General features: G+C 42.9%; 1 protein-coding gene across 2 annotated transcripts in view; it reads right to left on the bottom strand.

The window, feature by feature from the left end:
* Positions 1 to 23,870, bottom strand: part of A1CF (APOBEC1 complementation factor) — a 76,992-nt gene that overhangs the window by 43,234 nt on the left and 9,888 nt on the right. For both annotated transcript variants that reach the window (XM_045439416.1, XM_045439418.1), the window contains exon 2: positions 6,855 to 6,998. In XM_045439416.1, the coding sequence (XP_045295372.1) occupies positions 6,855 to 6,953 (99 nt within the window). In that variant the 5' untranslated portion in view covers positions 6,954 to 6,998. The remainder of the gene's footprint in view (positions 1 to 6,854; positions 6,999 to 23,870) is intronic.

Raw genomic sequence — 23,870 nt, 5'->3', positions numbered from 1 at the left:
TGATGATAAACTGGCCCCATCCTGTTCTCAGGCTTAGTCTCCCTATTTCAAGAATTAGTATTAACACACTTGGTGAATGACTTATGTCCTTGGATAGCCGGGACATGAGCAGGTGGTCACAGGCACTGGAAGGAAAAAGTAGGACCTGGGAGCTATATTTTACCATGAAGTCAAATTCCTATTCCTGTCCCCAGGACTTTGTGTGGTGGCTGGGAAGGAATGCCAATGCCACAGTGTTTTCCCAGCTGCCCCTCTTGGTGCTAATCTGGATGAAGCCAATTGTAAACACTGGGATCCTGAGTTGCTTATTTCCATTGCATTATTCATAAGAAAAAAATTGCAACTTAAGAACTACCCAAGTAAAAGGACTAAAGTACGTCATACAAAACCAGAGAGATGAAGGGAGTTATTTTGGGGGCATCCTTAGAGAGGGATGGTATCCCAATCCTATTTATATTTGATCTAACACTATCCTTTCCAACTTAGGACTTGTACCTTTATGTGAGTTTTGTTGAGGAGGTGAACAAATTATAATTAAGATATACGGCTGTATTGAAAGTCCATGTAAGAGAATATGCACCATGAGCAAAGTTCGAGGGGTGGGAATTAAGCTGTATTTTGTCCCTAGTGTGAGGGACCTGTTCCCAGGAACCCAGGCTCATGGCTGATTAACAGAGGGGAAGGACAGAGTCCACTCATTTCTCTAATTTATCTGGTGTAATCTTACTGGGTCTTCGAAAGTAAGATGCACTGATGTCTTGCCTGTTCAAAAGTGCTGTGCATTTTATAAATGTTTTGGTTCAGTCGTCCTGCCCAAGTGGTCCCCTCTGCCAAGGATGGTATTTTCTCTGGCTCCTTGCAAGGTTTGTTTTTGTTGGCACACGTCTTCCAAGTCCCGGCATCAGTGTCCTCTTGCTTGAAGAGGGTCACCTGCCATTCTCTGGCACACGACCGGTTTATGATACCTGTGGCTTTTAACGTGATCTGTGATTATTTGGTTTCTCCGTTATTTTCTGCCTGTCCCTTGAGAATAACCTTTATGAAGGCAGGACCCATGTCCCTCTTTGTGGAGTCAATGAGCGAATGAGGGCTCAAGCTGGAGCTGGCGGGGGTGGGTAGGAGACATAGGCGCCACCTGCTTCTTTTCAGGACATTTAGACACTCATCTGTGTTACGGGGAATTTTCTTAAAAAATAAACTGCGGATTTGCCTCTAAAACAAAGTACTAGAGTAAGCATTAGAGTCGGGGGCAGCAAACTTTTTCTGTCAAGGGCCAGATAGTTGATAATTTTGGCTTTTTAAAAGACAACCCTTTAAAAATGTGAAAAATCATTCGTAGGCTGAGATTATGGCAAAAACAGGCAGGAGCCAAATTTGAGTCATGGGTCCAGTTTGCTGACCTCTGGATCATGTTTCTACTGAATTGCATAACCCTGGGGCTTGTTTTCTGACTGCAGAATGAAAGGGTTGGACTATATCAATATTAAGCCAATTTCAAACATACAAAGATTTGAAAGACCAGCCTGATGAACCCAGGTATTACTATCCTGCACCTTTAATAATGAGGTTTTCTCCATGAAATTTCCCCAAGTTTTCTACTGCTAATGGAATGCTGCTTAGAACATTTCCCCACTTCATGAGACTTTTTCCCCTTATAATAAAAATCGTCCATACCCACTATAGAAAGTTTGGGGCGGGGGGGGGGGGAGGGGGGGGGAAACATCAGGCAAGAAAAATTTACCCTAATCAGAGATTACATTTTATTACTTTTCAGGGTTTTTACCATGTGTAAATAATCTCTCAGAATCTTATTTGGAAGCTGTATACAGATTTGCGTTCTGATTTTTAGGTAAACATTCGTGTTTGGACATTTCTCCAAGACTTTCTTTGAAAGCATAGTTTTACATGACTATATAACTGGTAAATGGAAGGGTGATCATATTTTCTGTGAGCGGTAATATTTTATTGGACATTATATATCTAACTTTCAACATTATACATTTCACTATGAGGAACATCCCTATGTATAAATATTGGTCCTCACTCATTAGGTCAGGGGATGGTCTGTTTTATCACTCTGTACAGAAAGGTAATGCCCACAGCTGTATTCCTCACTCAATGCATTTTTAATTTTGGATAAACTTTCATTGCAACAACATTCTATGCATTTTAGGTCAGACACTACATCTTATACTTCTGTAACCCCAAGGCCTTCCACTTGCGCATTGTATTCAATAGTAAGGACTAAGGAAACAAAAACTAACAACAAATAAAATGCTTTATGTGTGCTAAAAACAGTCATTAGATTAGGAATGTGATGGGGGGACGCCCAGTGGCTCAGTGAGGCGTCCAACTCGTGGTTTCAGCTCAGGTCATGACCTCACAGTTTGGGGGTTCAAGCCCCACGTTGGGTTCAGCACTGCTGGTGCAGAGCCTGCTTGAGATTCTCTCTCTTCCTCTCTCTCTCTCTCTCTCTCTCTCTCTCTGCCCCTCCTGCACACTCTTTGTCTCAAATATAAGTAAACATTAAAAAAAGAAAATAGATTATCAATAGGGTAGTTGAACAAACAGTGCTAATCCACACCATATTTTGAACTATTTAAAAATAATATAAAAGTATGGGAATACATGATAAACGTAAGTATTTATAAGTAATATCATATCAAGTATCCTACTTTAAAAAATATTCAGGGGTGCCTGGGTGTCTCAGTGGGTTAAGTGTCAGGCTTTAGCTCAGGTCATGATCTTGTGGTTTGTGAGTTCGAGCTCTGCGTGGGGCTCTGTGCTGATGGCTCGGAGCCTGGAGCCTGCTTTGGAGTCTGTGTACCCCCTCTCTCTCTGCCCTTCCCTGCTCACACTCTGTCTCTCTCTTTCTGTCAAAAATAATAAACACTTAAAAAAATTAAAAAATATTCAGACTACTTGAGGGCAATCTTTATTAAATGTTTTAATTTTAATAGAATTAAAATTGATGTAAACTGATTGCACCTTGGGCAGGAAGTTTTCTGCAAACGCTCATCTATGAAAACATAATATCTTTCTGGTGTTATAGAGAAAATTCCAGGTGGGAGGACCATCACATGCCAGAGTTTATGACCCACATTATTAATGCATTCTTGAAGAAAGGGTCATCATAATCTGATTTCTTTTCTTTGACTCTCAAAAACATATTTGTTTTGGGAAATTTGGCAAGTTCAGTTAAGAATGAAAAAGTAGGGGGGTAGAAAGCACCTCATGCAATGCCATTGTCTGGAGACACAGGGTGCCTGCAAGGAAACAGCCAGCATACTTTCTTCCAAAATATTTCCACTCAGCCCTAACGCAAGTGTGAAGTTGAGAGTTTAACTCGTCACCATCACACAGACTACTAAATGCAGGGGACCGCATGAACTTCCTTGTATTCTCTGAGATACTTTGATAAAATTTTCAGCTATCGATATCCAAAGATGTGCTTTGCGATATCTTTTTTTGTTTTAAACAAGCGGGTGTTTTCAAACCCTCAAAGGCGCAAGGTGTTGTATCAGTTGGGATAGAAAAGACTGGCTCGTGTTATTAAGTAACCTGCAAAATTCTATTTTTGACAGCTGTATTTGTCCTGCCGGTGATAAGAGAGCACCAATTAGTCACCCCCTGGCTTTTGAGTTCTTGTTTTGCAAGTATTCAATGTTCCATCCCACAGGCTGCAAAGATCCAACAAAAAGAAATCCTCCAAAAATCTAACTGGCAGGCACCATAAAATTTTAAATGGCCCTTTTGTGGGTATGCTCCCTGAATTGTAGTCAGATGTTTCTTTATCTTAAGTTCTTGTGCAGGGATTTTTATTGTCATATTTTATTATTTTCTAAAACATTTATTTTTGAGAGAGAGAGTGTGTGAGAGAGTGTAAGTGGGGGAGGGGCAGAGTGAGAGAGGGGGGCAGAGGATCAAAAGCAGGCTCCACGCTAACAGCAAAGAGGCTGACGTGGGGGCTCAAACCCGCAAACTGCAAGATCATGGCCTGGCCGAAGTCAGATGCTTAACCAACTGAGCCACCCAGAGACAGCACCCCGTGCAGAGACTTAAAAAAGGAAATCTGTTCACTCTTGTGTGGATCCTGAGAAACTTAACAGAAGACCATGGGGGAGGGGAAGGGAAAAAAATAGTTAGGGAGGGAGCCAAACCATAAGAGACTCTGAAAAACAGAATAAACTGAGGGTTGATGGGGGGTGGCAGGGAGAGACGGGTGGGTGACGGGCATTGAGGAGGGCACCTGTTGGGATGAGCACTGGGCGTTGTATGGAAACCAGTTTGACAATAAATTTCATCTTAAAAACATAAAAAAAGAAAGCTGATGTTGCCCTCTGTTTTTGAAGGCGGAAGTACGGAGAAGGTTGGAGGGTCTCCCCTAAGTCCCAAAGCGCCGAGGCTGTGCCTCCAACGTGCTGTTCTCCTCTTCCAGTCACTTACTCCAGTCTGCTGACCAGCGACTGGATTGAACAGATACCAGGATTGCAGCGTCGTGACCAGCAGCTTTGGGGTAAGACCTAGCCAGTATTCTGGAAATTAAGGCCAAGAGTAAATAAGGGATGTGTGGAAGATCGTACACCTGCTATGTGGCCAAGAATAGGTTAAACCACAGGTTTCCAACTTGAGGTCTTGAGTGGCTTCCTGCACTTTGCAGCCAAAATCAGGAGAGCTCTTCCAATTCACTCAACACGGTTGTCATGTACGTATTTAGAGCCTGATCAGAGGCTTTTGATTGGGAGAGCTCGACTTGGCAATTCTAGGTTTTACATTACGGAAGAATTTCTGACCCAAGAGTCATTCTGCTAACACAGAAATAGCATTACCTAGAGTGAATCATGTTACCAAGTTTAGGCTCAACAAAATATTGTTTGCATGCCTTGGCATGCTAATCGCTAAAATCTCAATCATAAAGATAATATTATAACAGCTCTTAGTTCTGTATAATCTTGCCAGAAGTTCTGGCCAATAGCCGTAGAATTATAGCCTGTAAATCGTGGGCAAGCTACCAAATCAATCGTGCCTTGTTTTCCTTATCTGGACACTGGAGATGATCACATTGTCGTTGTAAGCACCCACCTGCCCCCTCCCCTCCGCTTCGATCCCTTCCTCCTGCTCCAGCTCGGAGTCAGCAGGTGTAGTTCGCAGACTGGCATGGGAAGTTAGGCTTCAGAATGCACAGAGGAAGAAAGCGGGAAGCACCCTGTACCCTGACATGCTTGCGAAGGGAAGTAGCTATAACTTGGAAGTTTCTCTCATACTGCACCAGACCTATTATTATTGAGTGGAACTTTTTTTATTACCTGAAAGTTACCAGAAAAGTCATGAGGCTTGCCCTGAATTTCACTTGGGGGAAAAGGACGGACCAGGGCTTAGAATAACATTGAACAGACAATGTACATTGTTTTGTGATCAGTTCTCATCAAGTTCTGCTTGTTGAATGTAATGATTATATATTCATCGTTTTATTTAATAATTTTCTTCAACGCATTTAGGTTTACGATGTTGAGGTGTTGTAAATAATGCCACCCTCGACAGGTTTATAGACATTCGTAGCATTATATTTGGACCTGTACAGATTCACTTCCAGAAGAGGAACATCCTTATACATAAATATTAAGAAATTGGGGTACTTGGGGGGCTCAGTTGGTTAAGCGTCAGACTTTGGCTCGGGTCATGATTCTGCGGTTTATGAGTTTGAGCCCCGCGTCGGGCTCTGTGCTGACAACTCGGAGCCTGGCGCCTGCTTCGGATTCTGTGTCTCCCTCTCTCTCTCTCTGCCCCTCCCCTGCTCACACTGTCTCTCTCTCTCTTTCTCTCTCTCAAAAATAAAAATAAACATTACAAAAAAAGAATTTGCTTTCAAAAGGGTACCACCACTCTCTTTGCATGAGTGTTCCAGATACAAAGAAAGTAAAAAGAAAAACTTAAATATTTTTGGTAACATTTCAACATAACTACACGTAGTACACTTGGCAACAATCTGACAAAGGAATATGTAATAAAAGGACGCAGCATATTTAATTGTTATCCATATGAAATTTGTATTCCGTGAAAGCACGTGGGTTTGGTTAAGTTAGAAAAGCATGTGGGTGATAGAGTACAGCTGGGAATGAAAATGCATTGTCTGACGGTAAAAATGGCAACATTTTTTCTTCAAATAAGATAATTAATATCCCTAACACTAGTTTTCAATCTGTCATAACCTCTCTGAAGGAGGCTTTCATAGAAACCATGATCTATAGATAATTCTTAATGATCACTGTCTGTAAACAACCAGTTCTAAGACTTTTTTGTTTTTCCTTCTGCTGGAGATGGGGAGAAATTATTACGTACTGTGAACTTGGTTGGGTAGCTGTTATGAGAAAACATCATGGAACAGCTAGGATGACCCAACGGTCAGTCCTGGGACCCCACATCTACATCTTCCCGCATCCCCAGTAGGGAGCTTCTCTGGAAACAGGCTAGTCCTGGGAGAGTTTGCTCTCTGCGGATTCTTGAATCACTGGTGTGGGTCTGCTTCACAGAAAGCATTGGGTGGTAGACACCAATGGCCTTTTCAGAGACCAAAGCGATCTTTCAGAGCTGCGATAGTCTCTCTGACTGTGAACCCGGATTCTGCCTTCAAATGACCGGTGAAGGTTAAGCTGATAACCCAGAGTAGAAAAGACCATCACCATCCAGGGTCACCTACAACCCTGAAATGACGTGGCTTCTTCCCCCCCAGGAAGGAACATCCGTCAACAGTTACACGACCGACCGTTCACATTTTGCACCTTAGGACCACGAATATTCCCACCATTCAGTGGATTCAGTGGTAGGTCTCAGCAGATATCACGAGAAGCTCCTACCTGGACCAAGCTATATCCTGTGCGCTGGACCAATGCGCGAAGGGCTGCTTCCTTCTGGGTTCCGCTCAATCCATCCCCGGATTTGTGATTTGATTCCATTGAGAGTGATTATCGGCAAAAAATCAGGTTAATTAGGGTTGCTCACTGAAACCAAATTTAAGATAAATTAAGTAAATTACTGTTACCAAGTCCAAACTTGTCCTTCTCATGAAGGACATCTTCAGGAAACATTCTCTATAAATAAGCCATTAAGGTTAGAGCCACAAACAGCCACACACGAACACGACTGGTTAGATGTCCTCCTTAAAGAGTTTCGTTTTTTTTTTAAATATTCAATTTTAGTTGGAATTTAGAAATCACAAATGAGTAATACCCCTTCTCCAATCAGTAGATCTCAATGCAATTATTTTAGGATGTCACCATATGCTCAAAAACAAATTATTATGTCAATTAAAAATATGCAGAATGGGGGTGCCTGGGTGACTCAGTGGGTTAAACGTCTGACTTCGGCTCAGGTAATGATCTCACAGTTTGTGGGTTCAAGCCCCGTGTTGGGCTCTGTGCTGACAGCTCGGAGCCCGGTGCCTGCTTTGGATTCTGTGTCTCCTCCTCTTTCTCTACCCCTTCCCCCCTCATGCTCTCTCTCTCTCTCTCTCTCTCTCTCTGTCTCTCTCTCTGTCTCTTAAGAATGAATAAATTAAAAAAAAATTAAATATGCAGAATGGTCCTTGCAGATCATCTATCGCTTAGACCACCAGGGAGAGGACACGAAGCCCTTTGCGAAAAATCTAAGAGATTATGAAAGCCTATGTATGTGCATGCTTATGTAGGTGTGAAGGTGGAATTTCAGACTTTTATTGTCTATACTTTTTATTTGGGAACCAAGTTTGAACTCCATTCCAAATGTGATAATTGCTCATTAGAGGTTCACAGGGTAAGGGTGTGGCCATCTCGAATGGTCCAGGCTGTGGTAGCAGGAGGCCCTGGAGGCTCCCGTGTGCTGAGGGCCATACGCTGATCTGCTGGCTTGGCGTGAGGGCTCAGTGAAGGTTCCGTGCTGGGCTTTCCCTCTGCTTACTGGGCTTTGCCAATGGGGACAGAAGAAGTGTGCTTTACAGTGATTTGAATCACGTGTAGACTGAACGCCATTCGCGATGGGCCCTTCAAAAACTTTTCCGTGCTATGCACTGAGATTGCCTACACTACTTTGGGTGGTCATTTAAGGGTTCAGAATGAAGGTGCCGTTGATAACATATGGAACGAGTACAAAATTGGGTGAAAAGGGAAGCTGCAGGCATCATGTCGATAAACTACAGATTCACAGAATTCTCTTAAGGTAATAACTAATAGACAAGCATCATCTAGCAGCTTCTAGAAAGCAATACTTGCAAGAAAATGTAGAAAGCCAAAGGAAAAATGAGATCCCAGAGCGACTATTCGTCAGCTGTTACAGGGACAGAGCAATTTCATGCTTGGCATAAAAGCACGGCCATTGCTGCCCTGGACTCTTCTAGTAATTCTTGCTTGCGTCTAACCCGGGTCAACCCCAATTTTACTTTTTCATTCTCTCAAGCAGTATTTAGTCAGTGCTGTCTGCACACCAGCTTCACCCCCTGCCCAGCTTTAAGGCCCCTTGTATTAGTGAAGTGCGTTAAGTTAACGTACCAGTTTCCGTCGCGATCCTTTGTGAAAGGCAGTGTTCCCCCCTCCCCCCGCCGACTCCTGCAGTCCTAACTTTGTATCATGGCAAAGACAAATTAGAAACTAGTTTTCTAATAGTGGTGACTTGGGACATGTAGCTTTCCTGACACTTTTATCATATAAATAACCGTTTTAGGGATGCTACACAGTGGGGATAAAAGGAGACCCGTATTTGCTTTATAATTCTACCTGAATGCTGACTACAGTTATGTTAACTGTCTTTTCTTCAGGATACTCTCAACAACCCCCCCCCCACAACTGCACCCCTGTGCTGGATTGAACCCACAAAAGCAGAGAGGCCCACGGGTGGACTGGGGTCCGGTGATATCAGCCACATTTGTCATCATATCTTATGGATGTCTGAAGGCCAAGCCTACAGTCTTGTGGATTTGTAGATTTGCTCGTTGCCGACCTTCATGTTTTCCAGCAAAAAATAACAGTTTGTGGTGAAATGACAAGTTTTATTTGCAAAGCCTACCTTTAGTTTGGTTAATTATTAGTCAAGATAATTGAAGACACTTTTCTGTTACAAAGGTCTTTTGGTCACGTGAACTCACTCTGACATGATTGAGAAAATCTGTAGAACATCGCAATATAGTGTCACGACTTTGGAAGTCAGGTCAGGGCGCAAAAATAGAATTCAGAATTTGCTACAAGAGACATCCAGTCTTCCATGTTTATTTCCCAAAAACAATCCCCTTTCCCAACACTGACCTAACCTGAAGGCTGAACTTGGAGCCCAGATAAATATTTCTTTAAGCAAGTCAAACTTCTCTTAAATCTGGTCAATTTGGAAGAAAGATGGCATAGTGCATTTTCTAATTAACATCTTGTAACTGTTCCGATCTGAGACCACTGAATTTTGAAAGAGTAGTTCCCCAAGTAATTTATGGATGCGAGAGGATTAAAACCTATACATGGCAGGCATGAGGAACATTGCAGTAAAGGAGAGCACTCATGAGTACTAAGTATATGAATATACTTCTCAATAAGTAAGAATTGCTTATTTATTAAAATGTTTACTGAGTACCTACAATCATGCAAGATTTTTTCGAGACACTAGGAAAATAGCAGAGAACAAAACAAACCCATCTCCCCTCAAAACTTCACAGAGTTTTCTAGAGGGTGAGAGAGGTCATAAACAAGTAACACACAGTGTGCTGGTGCTAATTTCTGAGGAGAAAAAAAAAAAGGGAAAAGGGATACAAAGTGTGTGTGTGTTGGTGGAGAAGGTGAAATGTTAGCGTGATCCTGACGGGGGGAATTTGGGGAGAGACCTGGTGACGTGAAGGATGTGTTTGGGGGAGACCATTCCAGGCGGAAGGCCTGTGAGCATAAGGACCCTGAGGTGGGAGCTTGTTGGCGGAGAAGAGGAGAGGCTGGGGCTGAGTGAATGAGAGCAGAAATGGGAGTTATGAGAGAGATGATGGTGGCCCAGGCCACAAAGGATTTTGTAGGTCACAGGGAGGACTTTGGCTTTTGCTCTAAGATATGAAGCCAGAGGATCAACAAGATGTTTAACAGGGTCGTTCCAACATGGAAGGGAGTCGGGCAGGGCTGGGACTGAGCTGGGTAATGCAAACATGTTAGTCCTGTTTTTATGAACGTGTTTGTGATTTTGTTCATTGTGATGCTTTTGGCATGGATTCTGATTTTAAAAGATCTTGCATTAAAACATCACTTGGTCTGACATGTGAGTTTTTCTGACGTTGCATGTGAGGTAGTGCCTGAATCACCTCGTGCTTGTCAGCAGAAGGCTCATGGGGAGGAGGAAGGAGACCAGTCAGAAACCATTGTACCTTCAGGGCAAGAGGGAGTCGTGGCTTCAGCCAAGAGTGGTGAGGAGGGGCCAGGTCTTGGATGTATTTTACAGGTGCATTGGACGCATCATGGGAGAAAAACAAGATGAGTCAAGGATGCCATCCAGTGTTCTGGCTTGGGCAACCGGAAGAATAGAACTGTTCTCAGCTCAGATGGGGAAGAACAGATCTGCGGAAGGTCAGGAGCTCCATCATAGGCATGCCTATCTGGAGATGCCCATTAGACAGCCCCATTGAGAGGCTGAGTGGACAGTCAGATACATGAGCCGGAATTTTCTGGGAGAGTTCCAGGCAGGAGACGTCAGCTGGGAAGCTGTCTCCCTAGAGGTGATACTGAAGCTGTGAAGTTGAGTGAGATCATGTACAAGCTAAGTGTAGAAAGTAGGTCCAAGGACTGATCTCTAGAGCACTCCAACTTTTGGAAGTCAGGAAGACCAGGAGTAACCTGCAAAGGAGAATGACCTGGAACAGAGAATGGCAGAAGGGGAACCAGATGAAGGAGGTGGATGGAAAGCCAAAAAAAGAAAGGATTTTGAGAACAGATGAGTGACGAGGTGTCTGTGTCCTACCAAGTCAAGTAGGGTGAAGCCCAAATAGGGATGTCGACCCTGGAGCTAGACATCTGGAGTCAAATCCTCATTCTGCCTCTCACTATGAGAGGAAGAAAAGAACTGGAAAGTTCTTTAACCTCTTGGTGTCCATGCGTTCTCAACTCAGAAAGCAATAGTATTTCTCTCAGGGTTGTTGTATTACATGAGTAATTAAGTTGAAAGAGTTTTGGAAGAGTTCCTGGCACATAGTGAGAATGAGATTAGCGTCAGGCACAGATATCTATGATTTTAAAAAATGAGAAAGGGAGAGATGGCATAGTCACCAGGCACTTCAACTTCTCAGGATCTGCAGTAAGACATTCCACAGTTTCTTGGAAAAGCATTGTTACCTAGATGTTAACAGCTGAGAGGAGAATGGGGCAATGGATGGAAGTCAGATGGAGAGAGGTCACCATCACCATTACAGGCAAGAATGGGGGGTCCCCATCACTGCCTCAGTGTGGTAGGGAGCACGAGGGGAGAATACGCCAGCCCAGGGCTTGGTTTACACCTGGCCTGGGGCAAGTGCTCCAACATGACTTGCAATTACCACCCATGACTCCTGCTGGAGGAGAGCAGCAGAGTGCCCAATAAGTTATCTATTATGTTATTTTAATTGTTATTATCATTAATCTCTAATTCTATGGGGTAGCATTTCAAAATCTCTTTCTGGGAAGATATAGTCCTGGGTCTTCAACATGATTAATGGTCCCTCCAGGACTAGATTCCCTTCTGGCATCCCACCGGGGGCTGCCATGTTTTCTCACACTTGTTGGCTCCCTGCTTGGAATGCCATTCCTTTCCCTTGCCTTCCCACACCTAAGCTTCACTGCATTGGCCCTGTTATCCTTCCAGACTGGATTGAAATGTCTGATGTGATCCTTCCTTTGATACCCTCTCTTGGGTAACAGTACCACCCCCTTAATGCTCTCAAGAAAGTCTCTATATCCCTGTACTGTTGCACATAATCTTTCAATTATCTGCTTACATGGCTGTCTTGCTCACCACATTGTGAGTGCCCTGAGCATAAAGACTGTGCTGTATTCACCTTTCTGTGCCCAGAAGGCTCAGCCTGGCACTTTGCTAAGTGCTCAATAAGTAACTTGTAGAACCAACGGAAGACCTTGGGTGAGCATTTTGTAAATGACAATAACCTACACTTGATCTGAAGTAAAATGAATCTGCCTCAAATCTCCTACCACTTATTATTCTTCTGGTTCCCATCACTTCCAGAAAGTTCTACCCTGGGCTAAATTTGCTTTTTGTGAGAAATTGATGTCAGTGTTTTCACTGCATTTATGAACATGTTATCATCTTTGGGAGAGAGACCAGAAGAGTAAAACTGAAGAAGAGTACAAAGGGATTGAAAAACAGAGTTGACATTTCAATTCACTTTTCTTCTTTTCAATGCCTTTCTGGTTTTATATTTGCAATATTGGCGACGATTTGATCCAGACAAGAAGGGCCTAGAAGTTATTGAGGGTTCAAGATTTCTGCCTTCCCGAAAGTCACAGGTTGATTGGAATAAACACCTCCCCTCCTCACTTGGTTGAGATTTTTCAATAGAAATTTCCAGAGTGCACCGTTGGGCAAGGTCAGAGCTTGCTGTCCCTGGCTCTTGACCCTGGTGGCCTCAGGTGCCAGTGGGTCCTGGCTCAGGGAAGGTGGCAAGGAGACAAAGATAAGGAGACAGAGGCATGAGATAAGCAGGTTGGGAAGCAAAATCTGACTTTTCTGCATCTACAGCTGTGAGGGGCATACACAGCAGGCTGCCCTTTCTATATAACCCTCATCTCTCAAGAAGAAAAGCCTCTGTAAAGATTGAACATGTCAATCAGGCTCACATAGAGAACCAAATTGTGGAAGGAAAAAGCACGAAGGGATTTGAGGTGACAGTTGTCCGATTTGCCCAAAGGTCCCGCAGTGTTGGAGGTAAGCACTCTCTTGGAACATGAGTTGGCAGCTATGGCAACAGAGAAAGGGGGAAAACAAGTTTGTTTTTTTGAAATAGTAAGTTAGGCAAGACAAAGGTAAGAAGTGCATGGTGGAGAGCGCACTGATCACGCGGGAAGAGTAGCTTGGAAAGGCAAAAGCAGCCGCGGTAGGGTAGTAAGAGGCTGAGAAGAACAAAATGGAGAGCAAGGATAAAGACAGGGGTTAAAGTGAGTGGGTTTCTTGGTTTGCAAACTAAACGAAGTCATTATCCTCCATTTCAACCAAAAGGGCAACAGGTATGAACGTCATATCCGCTTCATGCCAGGCACTACGGTAGAGGGTTTACTCAGGAAATGGAGTAGTTTGGGTAATGGTCTAGTTTCTGGACACGTGTCATGGACTTTTTCCAAAGAAGAGGAAGAAGGACACTGTGTGGAAGGACAGACGCTTTCTGACCTGGTAAGCAGAGTCAGAGGTGTTCTTTGGGACCTGGGCGAGCAACGTGCCCCGTGTGCATTTCCTGCCAGTGGGTTCCCCTGGGACCTCTCCAGACCCACGCCAGGCCTCCCCAGCGTTTGGTTGTGCACCCGGGTCACATGACGTTGGCTGGACGTGACCCTTACGCAGCATGCAAGTTGGACACGCGGTTTTATCGTGAGTTTCAGCCATTCAGTATCTCCTGGGAATTTTACACAGAAGGAGTCCCAGACTGTATTGAAATGGTTTGTGCCGGACAGATGACCAAAGTTGACGTATTTGCTTAATGACGCTACATTAAGGTTACCGTGCATCACTTGATAACGAAACAGAAACTAGTTCTCATATTCTCCTTGGAAATACTTACAATCGGTCTTAGGTTTCCTGGGAAGTGGATTCAGGTAAGAGCTCGTTAGTCGGCCACGCATCCCAAACCAGAGCAAAATTAATAGAGAATGCGCATATGTCAAATTCCAAAATGTAGCCATAAAAACATCCCGCCAAGTCCCAAGATGTGGCGTCTTATTTTTAAGAATCAATAAAAATAAAAACCAGCTAAAAAATTAAACCAGAACCCCTTCTAGGTTATTAAGTCATTAGTAATGAATCATGCATTAATTTGGGCCTGGCCAATTTGGGCCGAGGCAAGGCTTAAAGTAGAGAAAAATAAAAGTTGTTCATAATAGATACGTTAGCTTAGAATTATCGAAAAAATCCTCCTCATGTATTAGGTTACACGTCTTCAGAGAAAGACAAGCTTGCATGGCAATTGCTGTCCTGCCACCAATGATTTAACTTTTCTAAGGCCCTGGTTCCTGTTCCAAGAGCAGGAGTACGTACGGATGCCTAACTTGAAGTTAAAAGTTGTCTTTTAGGGGCGCCTGGGTGGCGCAGTCGGTTAAGCGTCCGACTTCAGCCAGGTCACGATCTCGCGGTCCGTGAGTTCGAGCCCCGCGTCAGGCTCTGGGCTGATGGCTCAGAGCCTGGAGCCTGTTTCCGATTCTGTGTCTCCCTCTCTCTCTGCCCCTCCCCCGTTCATGCTCTGTCTCTCTCTGTCCCAAAAATAAATAAACGTTGAAAAAAAAAATTTAACAAATATAAAAAAAAATAAAAAAAAAAGTTGTCTTTTAGCAAAGGCTTGAACATCTCAGAGAATGGATATGGAGCGCCTAGTAGAGTGCTGGGGATACAGGAAATGCTCACTGAATATTTCCTTCTCGTTCCTTCTCTGCTGCTCTGGGTGACTTATCTCAGCATCATCTGTGGTCCTCTGCATGGCTAGTCTCCCTCTAGAAACTGTCCAAGGTAAAGAGAATGCAGTATTGAATGTGTTATCTTGACCTCTTTCATGTTGCTTTCGTAGTTGATCTATTTTTTTTAAAATGTTTTTTCAACGTTTATTTATTTTTGGGACAGAGAGAGACAGAGCATGAACGGGGGAGGGGCAGAGAGAGAGGGAGACACAGAATTGGAAACAGGCTCCAGGCTCCGAGCCATCAGCCCAGAGCCCGACGCGGGGCTCGAAATCACGGACCGCGAGATCGTGACCTGGCTGAAGTCGGACGCTTTACCGACTGCGCCACCCAGGCGCCCCTATTTTTTTTTTTTAATGTTTACTTGAGACAGAGAGAGAGAGAGAGAGAGAGAGCACAAGTTGTGGAGGGGCACAGAGAGAGGGAGACACAGAATCCAAAGCAAGCTCCAGGCTCTGAGCTGTCAGTACGGAGCCTGACATGGGGCTTGAACTCATGGACCACAAGATCATGACCTGAGCTGCAGTCGGATGCTTAGCTGATGAGCCACCCAGGTGCCCCAATAATTGATTACTTATTTCATGTATTTATTGTCACTTCTCGGAAAAATCCTGAAGGTATTCAGTGTGTGTGTGTGTGTGTGTGTGTGTGTGTGGTCATACAACTTGTTAGTGTTATAATGAAAATTTGACACAACTTAAATATTAGTGATTAAGAAATATTTGAATGAATAGTGCAGTGCAGCTAATAAAACTGATATTCTAGTACAATATTTACTTTAGACAGATATTTGTGAAATAGAATTGAGTAGTCTACAAAACAGCAGGTGTAGTCTGATTTCATTTGTGCTTTCATATTCATAAGGAATTATAAAAGGCTAACTGGTTATGCTTGGGTGGTAGGTTAACAGATTGGTTTAACGTTCTCATTTGACTATTTTTAACTTTCTACAATATACAGCTCTTACTCTAATAATTAAAAAATAAATGATACTAATAAATGAAGGTCAATGGAAACAAATCATCAAAAATAAAGATGCAGTCAAGATTCTATTCTGAGGAAACTGGTGATCATTATTTAGAAAAAAAAAATACTGGAAATTACTACAAGCGTCCAACTAAAGAGACCAGAGAAAGAACGAAGTAGACTTTATGAAATCAGAAGGAATCCAAGTAAAAGGAAATCAGTGAGACAGAAAAATCTGTAGACTTGATAAATGTAAGAGCTCATCGAAAAGGTTGGTAAATTAGCACCTCTGGCCAACCTTGATGAAGTGAAAGGGAGAACCATATTTTAAAAACAGGAGGGAAAAATGGATAGAATCACAGGCAGAGAGACTTTTAAAGAAGAAAATGTTTTTATCAATACACTGACAAATATGGTAAAGTAGCCAATTACCTAGTAAACTCAAGGGTAAAATAAAAATTTGAATAGGCTGATAACCACACGCTGTAATGAAAAAATTCAGTGTCTTTCTCCTAAATAACACAAGATCCAGATGGTTTTCTTGGGCAAGTTTTAGAACTCATTTAAGAAACAAGTAATTCTTTGACTATATAAAGCCTTATAAAACAGAAAATAATGCAAAACTGATACTAAATCCATCAATAATTTCATATCTCTGATACAAAGCCAGACAGAGATATCACAAAATAGAAAGCTCTAGACCCCAACATCACGTATAAATCTAAACACGGACTACAAACAGCAGAGCATCAAAATACTAATATACCATAGACACAATGGATTTCTTACAAAAACACAAAGACTGTTCAACTTCAGGGATTCTTATTAGTTTGATCCACATCAGTGATGAAGAAAAAAACATGATCATCCCAGTAAATGTAAAACTAGCACTCCCTTAAATTCAACACCTACTATTGGTTTAGAAAAATGACCCAACTCTTCAAGTTAGCAGTAGAATAAAACATACTTAAGTTGATGGAGAGCACGAGAAACATACAGAATAGTGAAACACCGCAATCACTCACCCTCATCAAAAGTAAGTGAATCGAGTATGCAGGGCAGTTAGAACAAAGGCATACTACAAGAACAGTTACAAAAACTAGTTCCTCAATGAAGCAGAGATGGCAAGTGAAATGAGAGAATCTGAACCATATAAACAAAATTTGTAAAAATATAATGTGGACTATCCACAATCGGTATGAAGAAAATGACAAAATTACATTGAAGGCTCTAATGCCTGGACACACAAAAGTGTTATTCTCGAAAGATATCCATTCTCCCCAAATTATTAATGTAGTGCAATACCAATTTAAGACCCAATAAAATTATTTTTAATTGCCACATTGAGTCTAACATTGATCAGGCAGGAAAACCATTCAGGAAGTACCACAACATGTACTAAATGTATAGTATTCCTGGGAACCAGCCTTAATTAACAGTTAAAATTAAAACGGGCACAGAAATAGACAAATAGGTGAATGGAGTGGCAGAAAAAAAGTCTAGACCTTTGGTTTTGTTTATATTTGAATTTGCCACTAGGTGTTATTTCAAAGGCTAGATCGTAGACACTTGGAGAAAAAAGTAAAGTTGGCTTACCATCTAACAGCATATAGCCAAATTTTAAGTGGATTAATGAAAAAACCTTTAAAAGCACTGTATAACTACTAGACGACAAGATGGAACATTTTTATACTCTTGTGATGCAGAAGGGCTTCTGAATCAGGCATATCAACAGCCATAAATGAAAAGACTAACAGATTTGGCTATGTAAAAATTACAAATATCTGTAACAGTACGAGAAAGTTAAAAAGCCATAGATAGGAAGAAAATGATTGCTATTTTTATACAATAGACCGAGAATCAGTATCTTTAATATACAAAGAGTGCTTTTAGTTCAATAATAAAGAGAGTCTCGCATCAGTGGGCAAATGACCAAGGGCAGGAGCAGTTAATTCACAGAAAAAAGAAAAATCATTTGTAAGCTTATTTAAATACTCATCAGAACCAAAAAGTTAAAATAAAACAAAAACACAAGATACCTTGTTTTTGCCTATTATGTTGCAAAATTTGAAAAGATTTTAAATAATGAATAGAGCTAACATGTATCGAGCATTTCTATGTTTCAAAAACTTTAAACCGAATTCATTTACTGCTCATAAAAACTCAGTGGGGTAGGTAGTATCATTCCTATGACGGGTAATAAACCAAGTTAGAGAGATCGGTTAATGTATCCGAGGTCACCCAGGTGACAAGGGACAGACCCATCATTTGAATATGCTGGGGCTAGAGTCTGGGCTCTTTATCACTATATTCACCTTAAAAAAAAATAGGTGAATGGTGCAGAAGGAGGAGGGAGATTATAAAACCTCCCCAGCTTCTCCTTAAGAGTCTTTGTAAGAAACCTGGTGACACCACAATGCAACTGATGAGGCAGATACTGTGGGGTTGTGTCTTCTTCCGCTTCCACAGGGACAGATGGTTTTGGTCACCTAAAGCACCAGGGTAACTTGGCCTGTTTGCTGAAAAGAAAAGGAGCTTTTATCATCTAAGTAGTGCTGTGGGTAGACTGTGTGATGATTCACTTGGATACATGCAGGATCCGATCTCCTTTGGACATGGTCCAAAATGGATACATGGTCATTGCCAGCTCTCTGCGATGCACTTGGTCACACATACCTGCCCCGAAACCTTATCCCTCATGCTTCTGGGCAGAACATGGAGCCTTCATAGATGACCAGGTGATGTATCACTTGGCAGGATGTGACTTGAATTCCATGTTAATTTCCCTTCTTAAAGTGTGGGTTCCTTCTTCCCATTGACCTTTACTCTTCTGGGTTGTAGACCGCCAGAGGGAGTCGGCTATGAGCCACATGTCTGACGTAGCCCGGCAATGGTTAACAGACACAAGTACAACTATTTTGGGAGCAGGGCCTCCTCTCTGTCCCTCTGTCTCCATCTTCAAATGTCCACCTGCATCCTCTTTTCCTTTTCCTATCCCTTACTCTCTCTTTAATCCCTTTATTTTGTTCTCTCTCCTTCTTTGGTGACAACCCTGGCCAAAGAAACTGCTGATTCCACCTGGAAGGTACATCCTACTTTAAAAAAAAAAAATGTTTTTATTTATTTATTTTGAGAGAGAGAGGGATAGAAAGTAAGCAGGGGAGGGGCAGAGAGAGAGGATCCCAAGCAGGCTCACACTGTCAGCACAGACCCGGCATGGGTTTGTGATCCCACAAACTGTGAGATAAAGACCTGAGCCGAAATCAAGAGTCAGATGCTCAACCGACTGAGCCCCCCAGGCACCCCAGGTACATCCTGCTTTTAAGACAAGGTGTTGGGGCGCCTGGGTGGCGCAGTCGGTTAAGCGTCCGACTTCAGCCAGGTCACGATCTCGCGGTCCATGAGTTCGAGCCCCGCGTCGGGCTCTGGGCTGATGGCTCAGAGCCTGGAGCCTGTTTCTGATTCTGTGTCTCCCTCTCTCTCTGACCCTCCCCCGTTCACGCTCTGTCTCTCTCTGTCCCAAAAAAATAAATAAACGTTGAAAAAAAAAAATTAAAAAAAAAAAAAAAAGACAAGGTGTTAACAGCTATAGAGAGGCAGTGCTGGTGGAGGCTACTTTGTCAAGAGATGGTTATTTTTGCAAAGATGCTTTGGGCCAGCTGATACTTTGATGATTGTTTGTTGATGTTTAAATCTATCCATCATCTTATTTGGAGTCATTTGAAACACTACATAGAGTAACTTAAAACGGCAAAACCTAAGATACAGGGGAAATTGTACTGTCGTAAAAATATTTATGGGGAAAATGAAACGATACTAGAGAAAGTTCAGTTGGAACGAGTGATTTAAAATTATCAGAGAAAATCAATAAGGAGATGTACAATAGTCAAATGATTATATTGTGATTTATGTGTGTTCCTTGTCTATATAGATATGTGTATACATATGTATCTATACACATACACACCTGGACTGAATTTCAGCATTATAAATATGCATGGGGTGAGAAGGTATGTTTTTTTTCAAATTTTTTAAAAGTTTTTTTATTTTTGAGAGAGAGAGAGAGAACAGGGGAGGGGCAGAGAGAGAGCAAGAAAGAGAATCCTAAGCAGGCTCCACACTGTCAGTATGGAACCTGATGCGGGTCTCAAACTCAGTAACCGCAAGACCATGAGCGGAGCCAAAACCAAGAGTCAGATGCTTAACCGACTGGGCCGCCCAGGTGCCCCACTTCTTGTTATTTTTTTAAGCACTAATTCCAAACCAGGAATCAGACACAATCTCAGTTGAGAAGAACAAGTTCCCCAAACTCTTGGGAAAGTTAAGCACGTCCATCTGGCCCACAGATGATCATTCTTGCAACACCGGTCCTGACATCTAGATATTCTTTTTCGTTTTGTTTGAGGGAAAAGTAATTTCACATAGACAATATATTTTCACTTAAAAAGTACATTTGAAATTGCATAATTTGTGCTCCAATGGAAACACCTCCTGTTTTTTTTTTTTTTTTAAAGCGTATTCTTAAGGAGATATAATAGAGGTACATTTGACCTGCTTGAAAACACATTACCCATTTCTTTGCTTACGATGCCCTTCAAGTACCAACACGAAGCCATTAAATCCCCGGGCTTTAGCCTGAAACTGTAAATTACACAAGGAAATGCAGGTGAGGAAGCATTAACCTATGCATGTTTTGTCAAAATAGGACTTTGAGATTGAACTGCAACTTTCCTGAATTTTAGCGAGTCCTATTTGCTCCCTTAAATCTCGCCCTCCTCAATTTTTTATCATGCTCTGAGAAACAGCTTCTCTGTAATATTCTCAGAGGAAGTGTCTGGTTTGAATGAATTCCTTCATCGTGACTTGAGAAGGAGGGCCCCAGACTTAAAATATTGTACCGCGATACAACATACTCCAAACTGGCCCAGAGAAAGTCATTTGAGAATTGCTCTAGCCAGGTTGAGTTGACAACAGAGAAGTCATGCTGGGGGAGGGACAGAAGGACTCCCTGCCTCTGGCTTGACGTTATAATCACGTGTACCTGGGATGCATCCTCCCCACCCTGGAGGGACCAGATTCACCCGGTCTGGAGCGGGGCCCCGGAAATGGGATGATGTAAGCCTCCAAAGTGACACTGATTGGCCGCTGAGTTTGAAACTGTTGCATTAAACTCTAGTCCATCCATGTTAAATGTCAAAACAAAAACATGGGCAGCAATGGAATTTACCCCACCTGGCAAATAGACGGGATAGACGTCACATTAAGACAATTGTATTAAAGAGAAGAAAACCCTATAAAAGAAAGGTAGAGAGTAGATCATAGGTGAAAAAAGGGGGATGGTTCCAAATTTTCTCTAATAATTATTGACATTTGCATCCTTTCTGATGAATAAATCTTTTCCTAAGCTAGTATTTAGAAATAAAACCTTTGAAATGCCTCCCTCCCCCAAACTATGTTCTTACTAGATTCTGGCTCAAGTGGTTTGCTTTCAACTGTTTCCATGAGGACTGGCCAATGAGGTACTTATATTCCCACTGTGGCTCGCATGTGGAGAGGAAGCAGAAGTGAGACCAAACGGATGGAGAGTGGGCAATGAGGAAAGAGGCTGGGAGGAGACCAAAGGAGGGAGGCGCTGAGCCAGGGTAACAGGGGAACCCCCTCTGCAGGTCCAGAATCACTCCTGCTGATACCCTGAAAGCCTCTTTCTCTGGAACAGGAAGTCTGATCTTGGCTTTTTTCCTGCCTTGAATACATGTATATTCTCACCTGTTGCTCGTCTTGTACTCCTCCCCTCATCTCCCACCTCTTGTTCCGTTACTGGACTCAACCTGAGCTCACGGTGTACAATGCATGAGGCCTCACCTCTTTCTGGCTGCCTCAGTCTTCTTGAAAGATCCCTTGCAATATTCTCCTGCTCAAAAGCCCTCATTGGCCTCGTCGCAGACTACAGAGGAGGAATCCATTCCCCCAGCCTGACTTCTGTGCCTGCTGTAACCTGGCCCTAAGTCTACTTTCCTGGTCATGTTCCAGGGCAAGTCCAGAGTATCTATTCTGTGCTTCTCCCACACACGCCAGTTGCTTCTTAGGTTCTTTGTTCCTCTTTGCCATTTGCCTTGCGCCTAGTTCCCCGCTTCCTTTCACAGTCTTCCTGGCCGAGACAAACCCAAGCTCCCTCTGAGTGCGTGCCGTTATATGGGTATACGTGTATGAATGCACAAATGTGTGTGTGTAGACATGGGTGTGTACATACACACAAGTGTGACTCAACTCCTGGCTGCCAGTGTCGGTAGTGTGCCATCGCCCAGGAGACTTCTCCGTACACCCCTTTCCTTTTGTAACTGACCCTGACCCCATCATTTTGTTTTATTGTTTTTTATTTATTTTATTTATTTTTTTTTTATTTTTTTATTTTTTAATTTTTTTTTTCTCAACGTTTTTATTTTATTTTTGGGACAGAGAGAGACAGAGCATGAACGGGGGAGGGGCAGAGAGAGAGGGAGACACAGAATCGGAAACAGGCTCCAGGCTCTGAGCTATCAGCCCAGAGCCCGACGCGGGGCTTGAACTCACTGACCGCGAGATCGTGACCTGGCTGAAGTCGGACGCTTAACCGACTGCGCCACCCAGGCGCCCCATGTTTTTTATTTATTTTAGAGAGAGAGAGATAGAGAGACAGAGAGGGAGAGAGAGAACGAGTGGGGGAGGGGCAGAGAGAGAGAGAGGGAGACACAGAATCCGAAGCAGGCTCCAGGCTCTGAGCTGTCAGCACAGAGCCCGATGCCGGGCTCAAACCCACGGACTGCGAGATCATGACCTGAGCCAAAGGCAGATGTGTAACCGACTGAGCCCCCCAGGGGCCCCATGAGCCCACCACTTCTTTACAAATCCTTCAGCCTTGGCTCAGCTTGGATGAGAATATCAGAAACTCTGAGAGAGAGGTCTTCCAACATGACCTCTGGTCGGTAATGCTGAAGACTGAGAGATGAACAAGTCTTTCAATCCAAAAATGATCTGAGAAAACTTGAATAGTAGGTGGGAATCACATGTGCAAGAGGAGGGAGGGGTGATGGGGGAAGAAATGGAGAGCTTTGCAATCAGACAACATAGGAACTCTTGACGCCATTAAGTTTCTACTGTATTGGCTGATTTTACGCGTCAACTGGACGGGGCCATAGGGCGCCCTGACATTTGGCCAAATATTATTCCGGGTGTGTCTGTAAAGGTCTTTCTGGTTGAGATTAAGTTTAAATGGTAGACTGAGTAAAGCCCCTCCCCATTTGGTGGTGGGTCTCATCCAATCAGTTGAAGACCAGAATTGAACAGAAAGCTTAAGTAGGAGGGAACCCCACCTTCCCGGAACATCAATCTTTTCTGGACCTCAGACTTGAGCTGAAACCCTGGCTCTTGTGTCTCATGTCTGCCGGCTTTCAGACTGGAAGTACACATCATCTGTCCTGGGTCTCCAGCTTGCCAACTTCAGGGCTTGGGGCTTCTCTGCCTCCATAATCATGCGAGTCAACCACTTACAAGTAAGTGGAAGATAGATACATCTTAGAGGTGCTAGTAACTAGTACTAGTATCTTAAGGTACCAGAATAATGACAAGAACAAAACTGCTTTTGTATATGCACTGAAATTCCAATTGGAATACCAGCTCTGTTTCTCCAGAGAACACTGGCTAATACACATACACATATGGTTTCAGTGCTGTCACGTTTCTAGTAACCGTAAGATTAGGCTGCAGATGACTATTGTGTCCTCTTCACTCAGTAATGATACCCAACTCTTCCCACCATGCCTGACCCTCTTAAAGATCCCCGGGAAAGACGACGGGCAGACTTTAGAAATTCTAGAGTGGCCTTAGAAGAACAGAATTTCTTTGCCCATATGTTTAATTTCTAAGTTGACGTCCACATTGGGAAAGTGGTAATCACAGCATGTGATGTAGATGTTTTTCAGCCTAAAAGCGGATGTTTATTCAATAGCTCTGGGACCAATTATTTGTGCGGCAGATTATAGGGGCCTGACGAGCTGTGAACACTATATTTCATTCATTCTTGGACTCATGTTATGATGTCTCTTCTTTCCAGTTGAGATTGTCCTTTTGAACTTAATTGCTGCATCTGGTTTCCTCAGACCAATTTGGAACAATTAGGTCGAACACTCAATTCTCACCATGACTGCCAAGCACTGATTAATAAAATATGTTTGGTCCTTGAGTGAAGCTTACAAAAATCCAACTATCTAAAGCTCTATATGGCAGTAACCCTGAGGC

This window comes from Leopardus geoffroyi, chromosome D2, assembly GCF_018350155.1.
Source record: "Leopardus geoffroyi isolate Oge1 chromosome D2, O.geoffroyi_Oge1_pat1.0, whole genome shotgun sequence".
In the NCBI taxonomy this organism is placed as follows: Eukaryota; Metazoa; Chordata; class Mammalia; order Carnivora; family Felidae; genus Leopardus; species Leopardus geoffroyi.
Note: the sequence above shows the minus strand (reverse complement) of the source record. Positions and strands in the feature narration are given on the sequence as shown.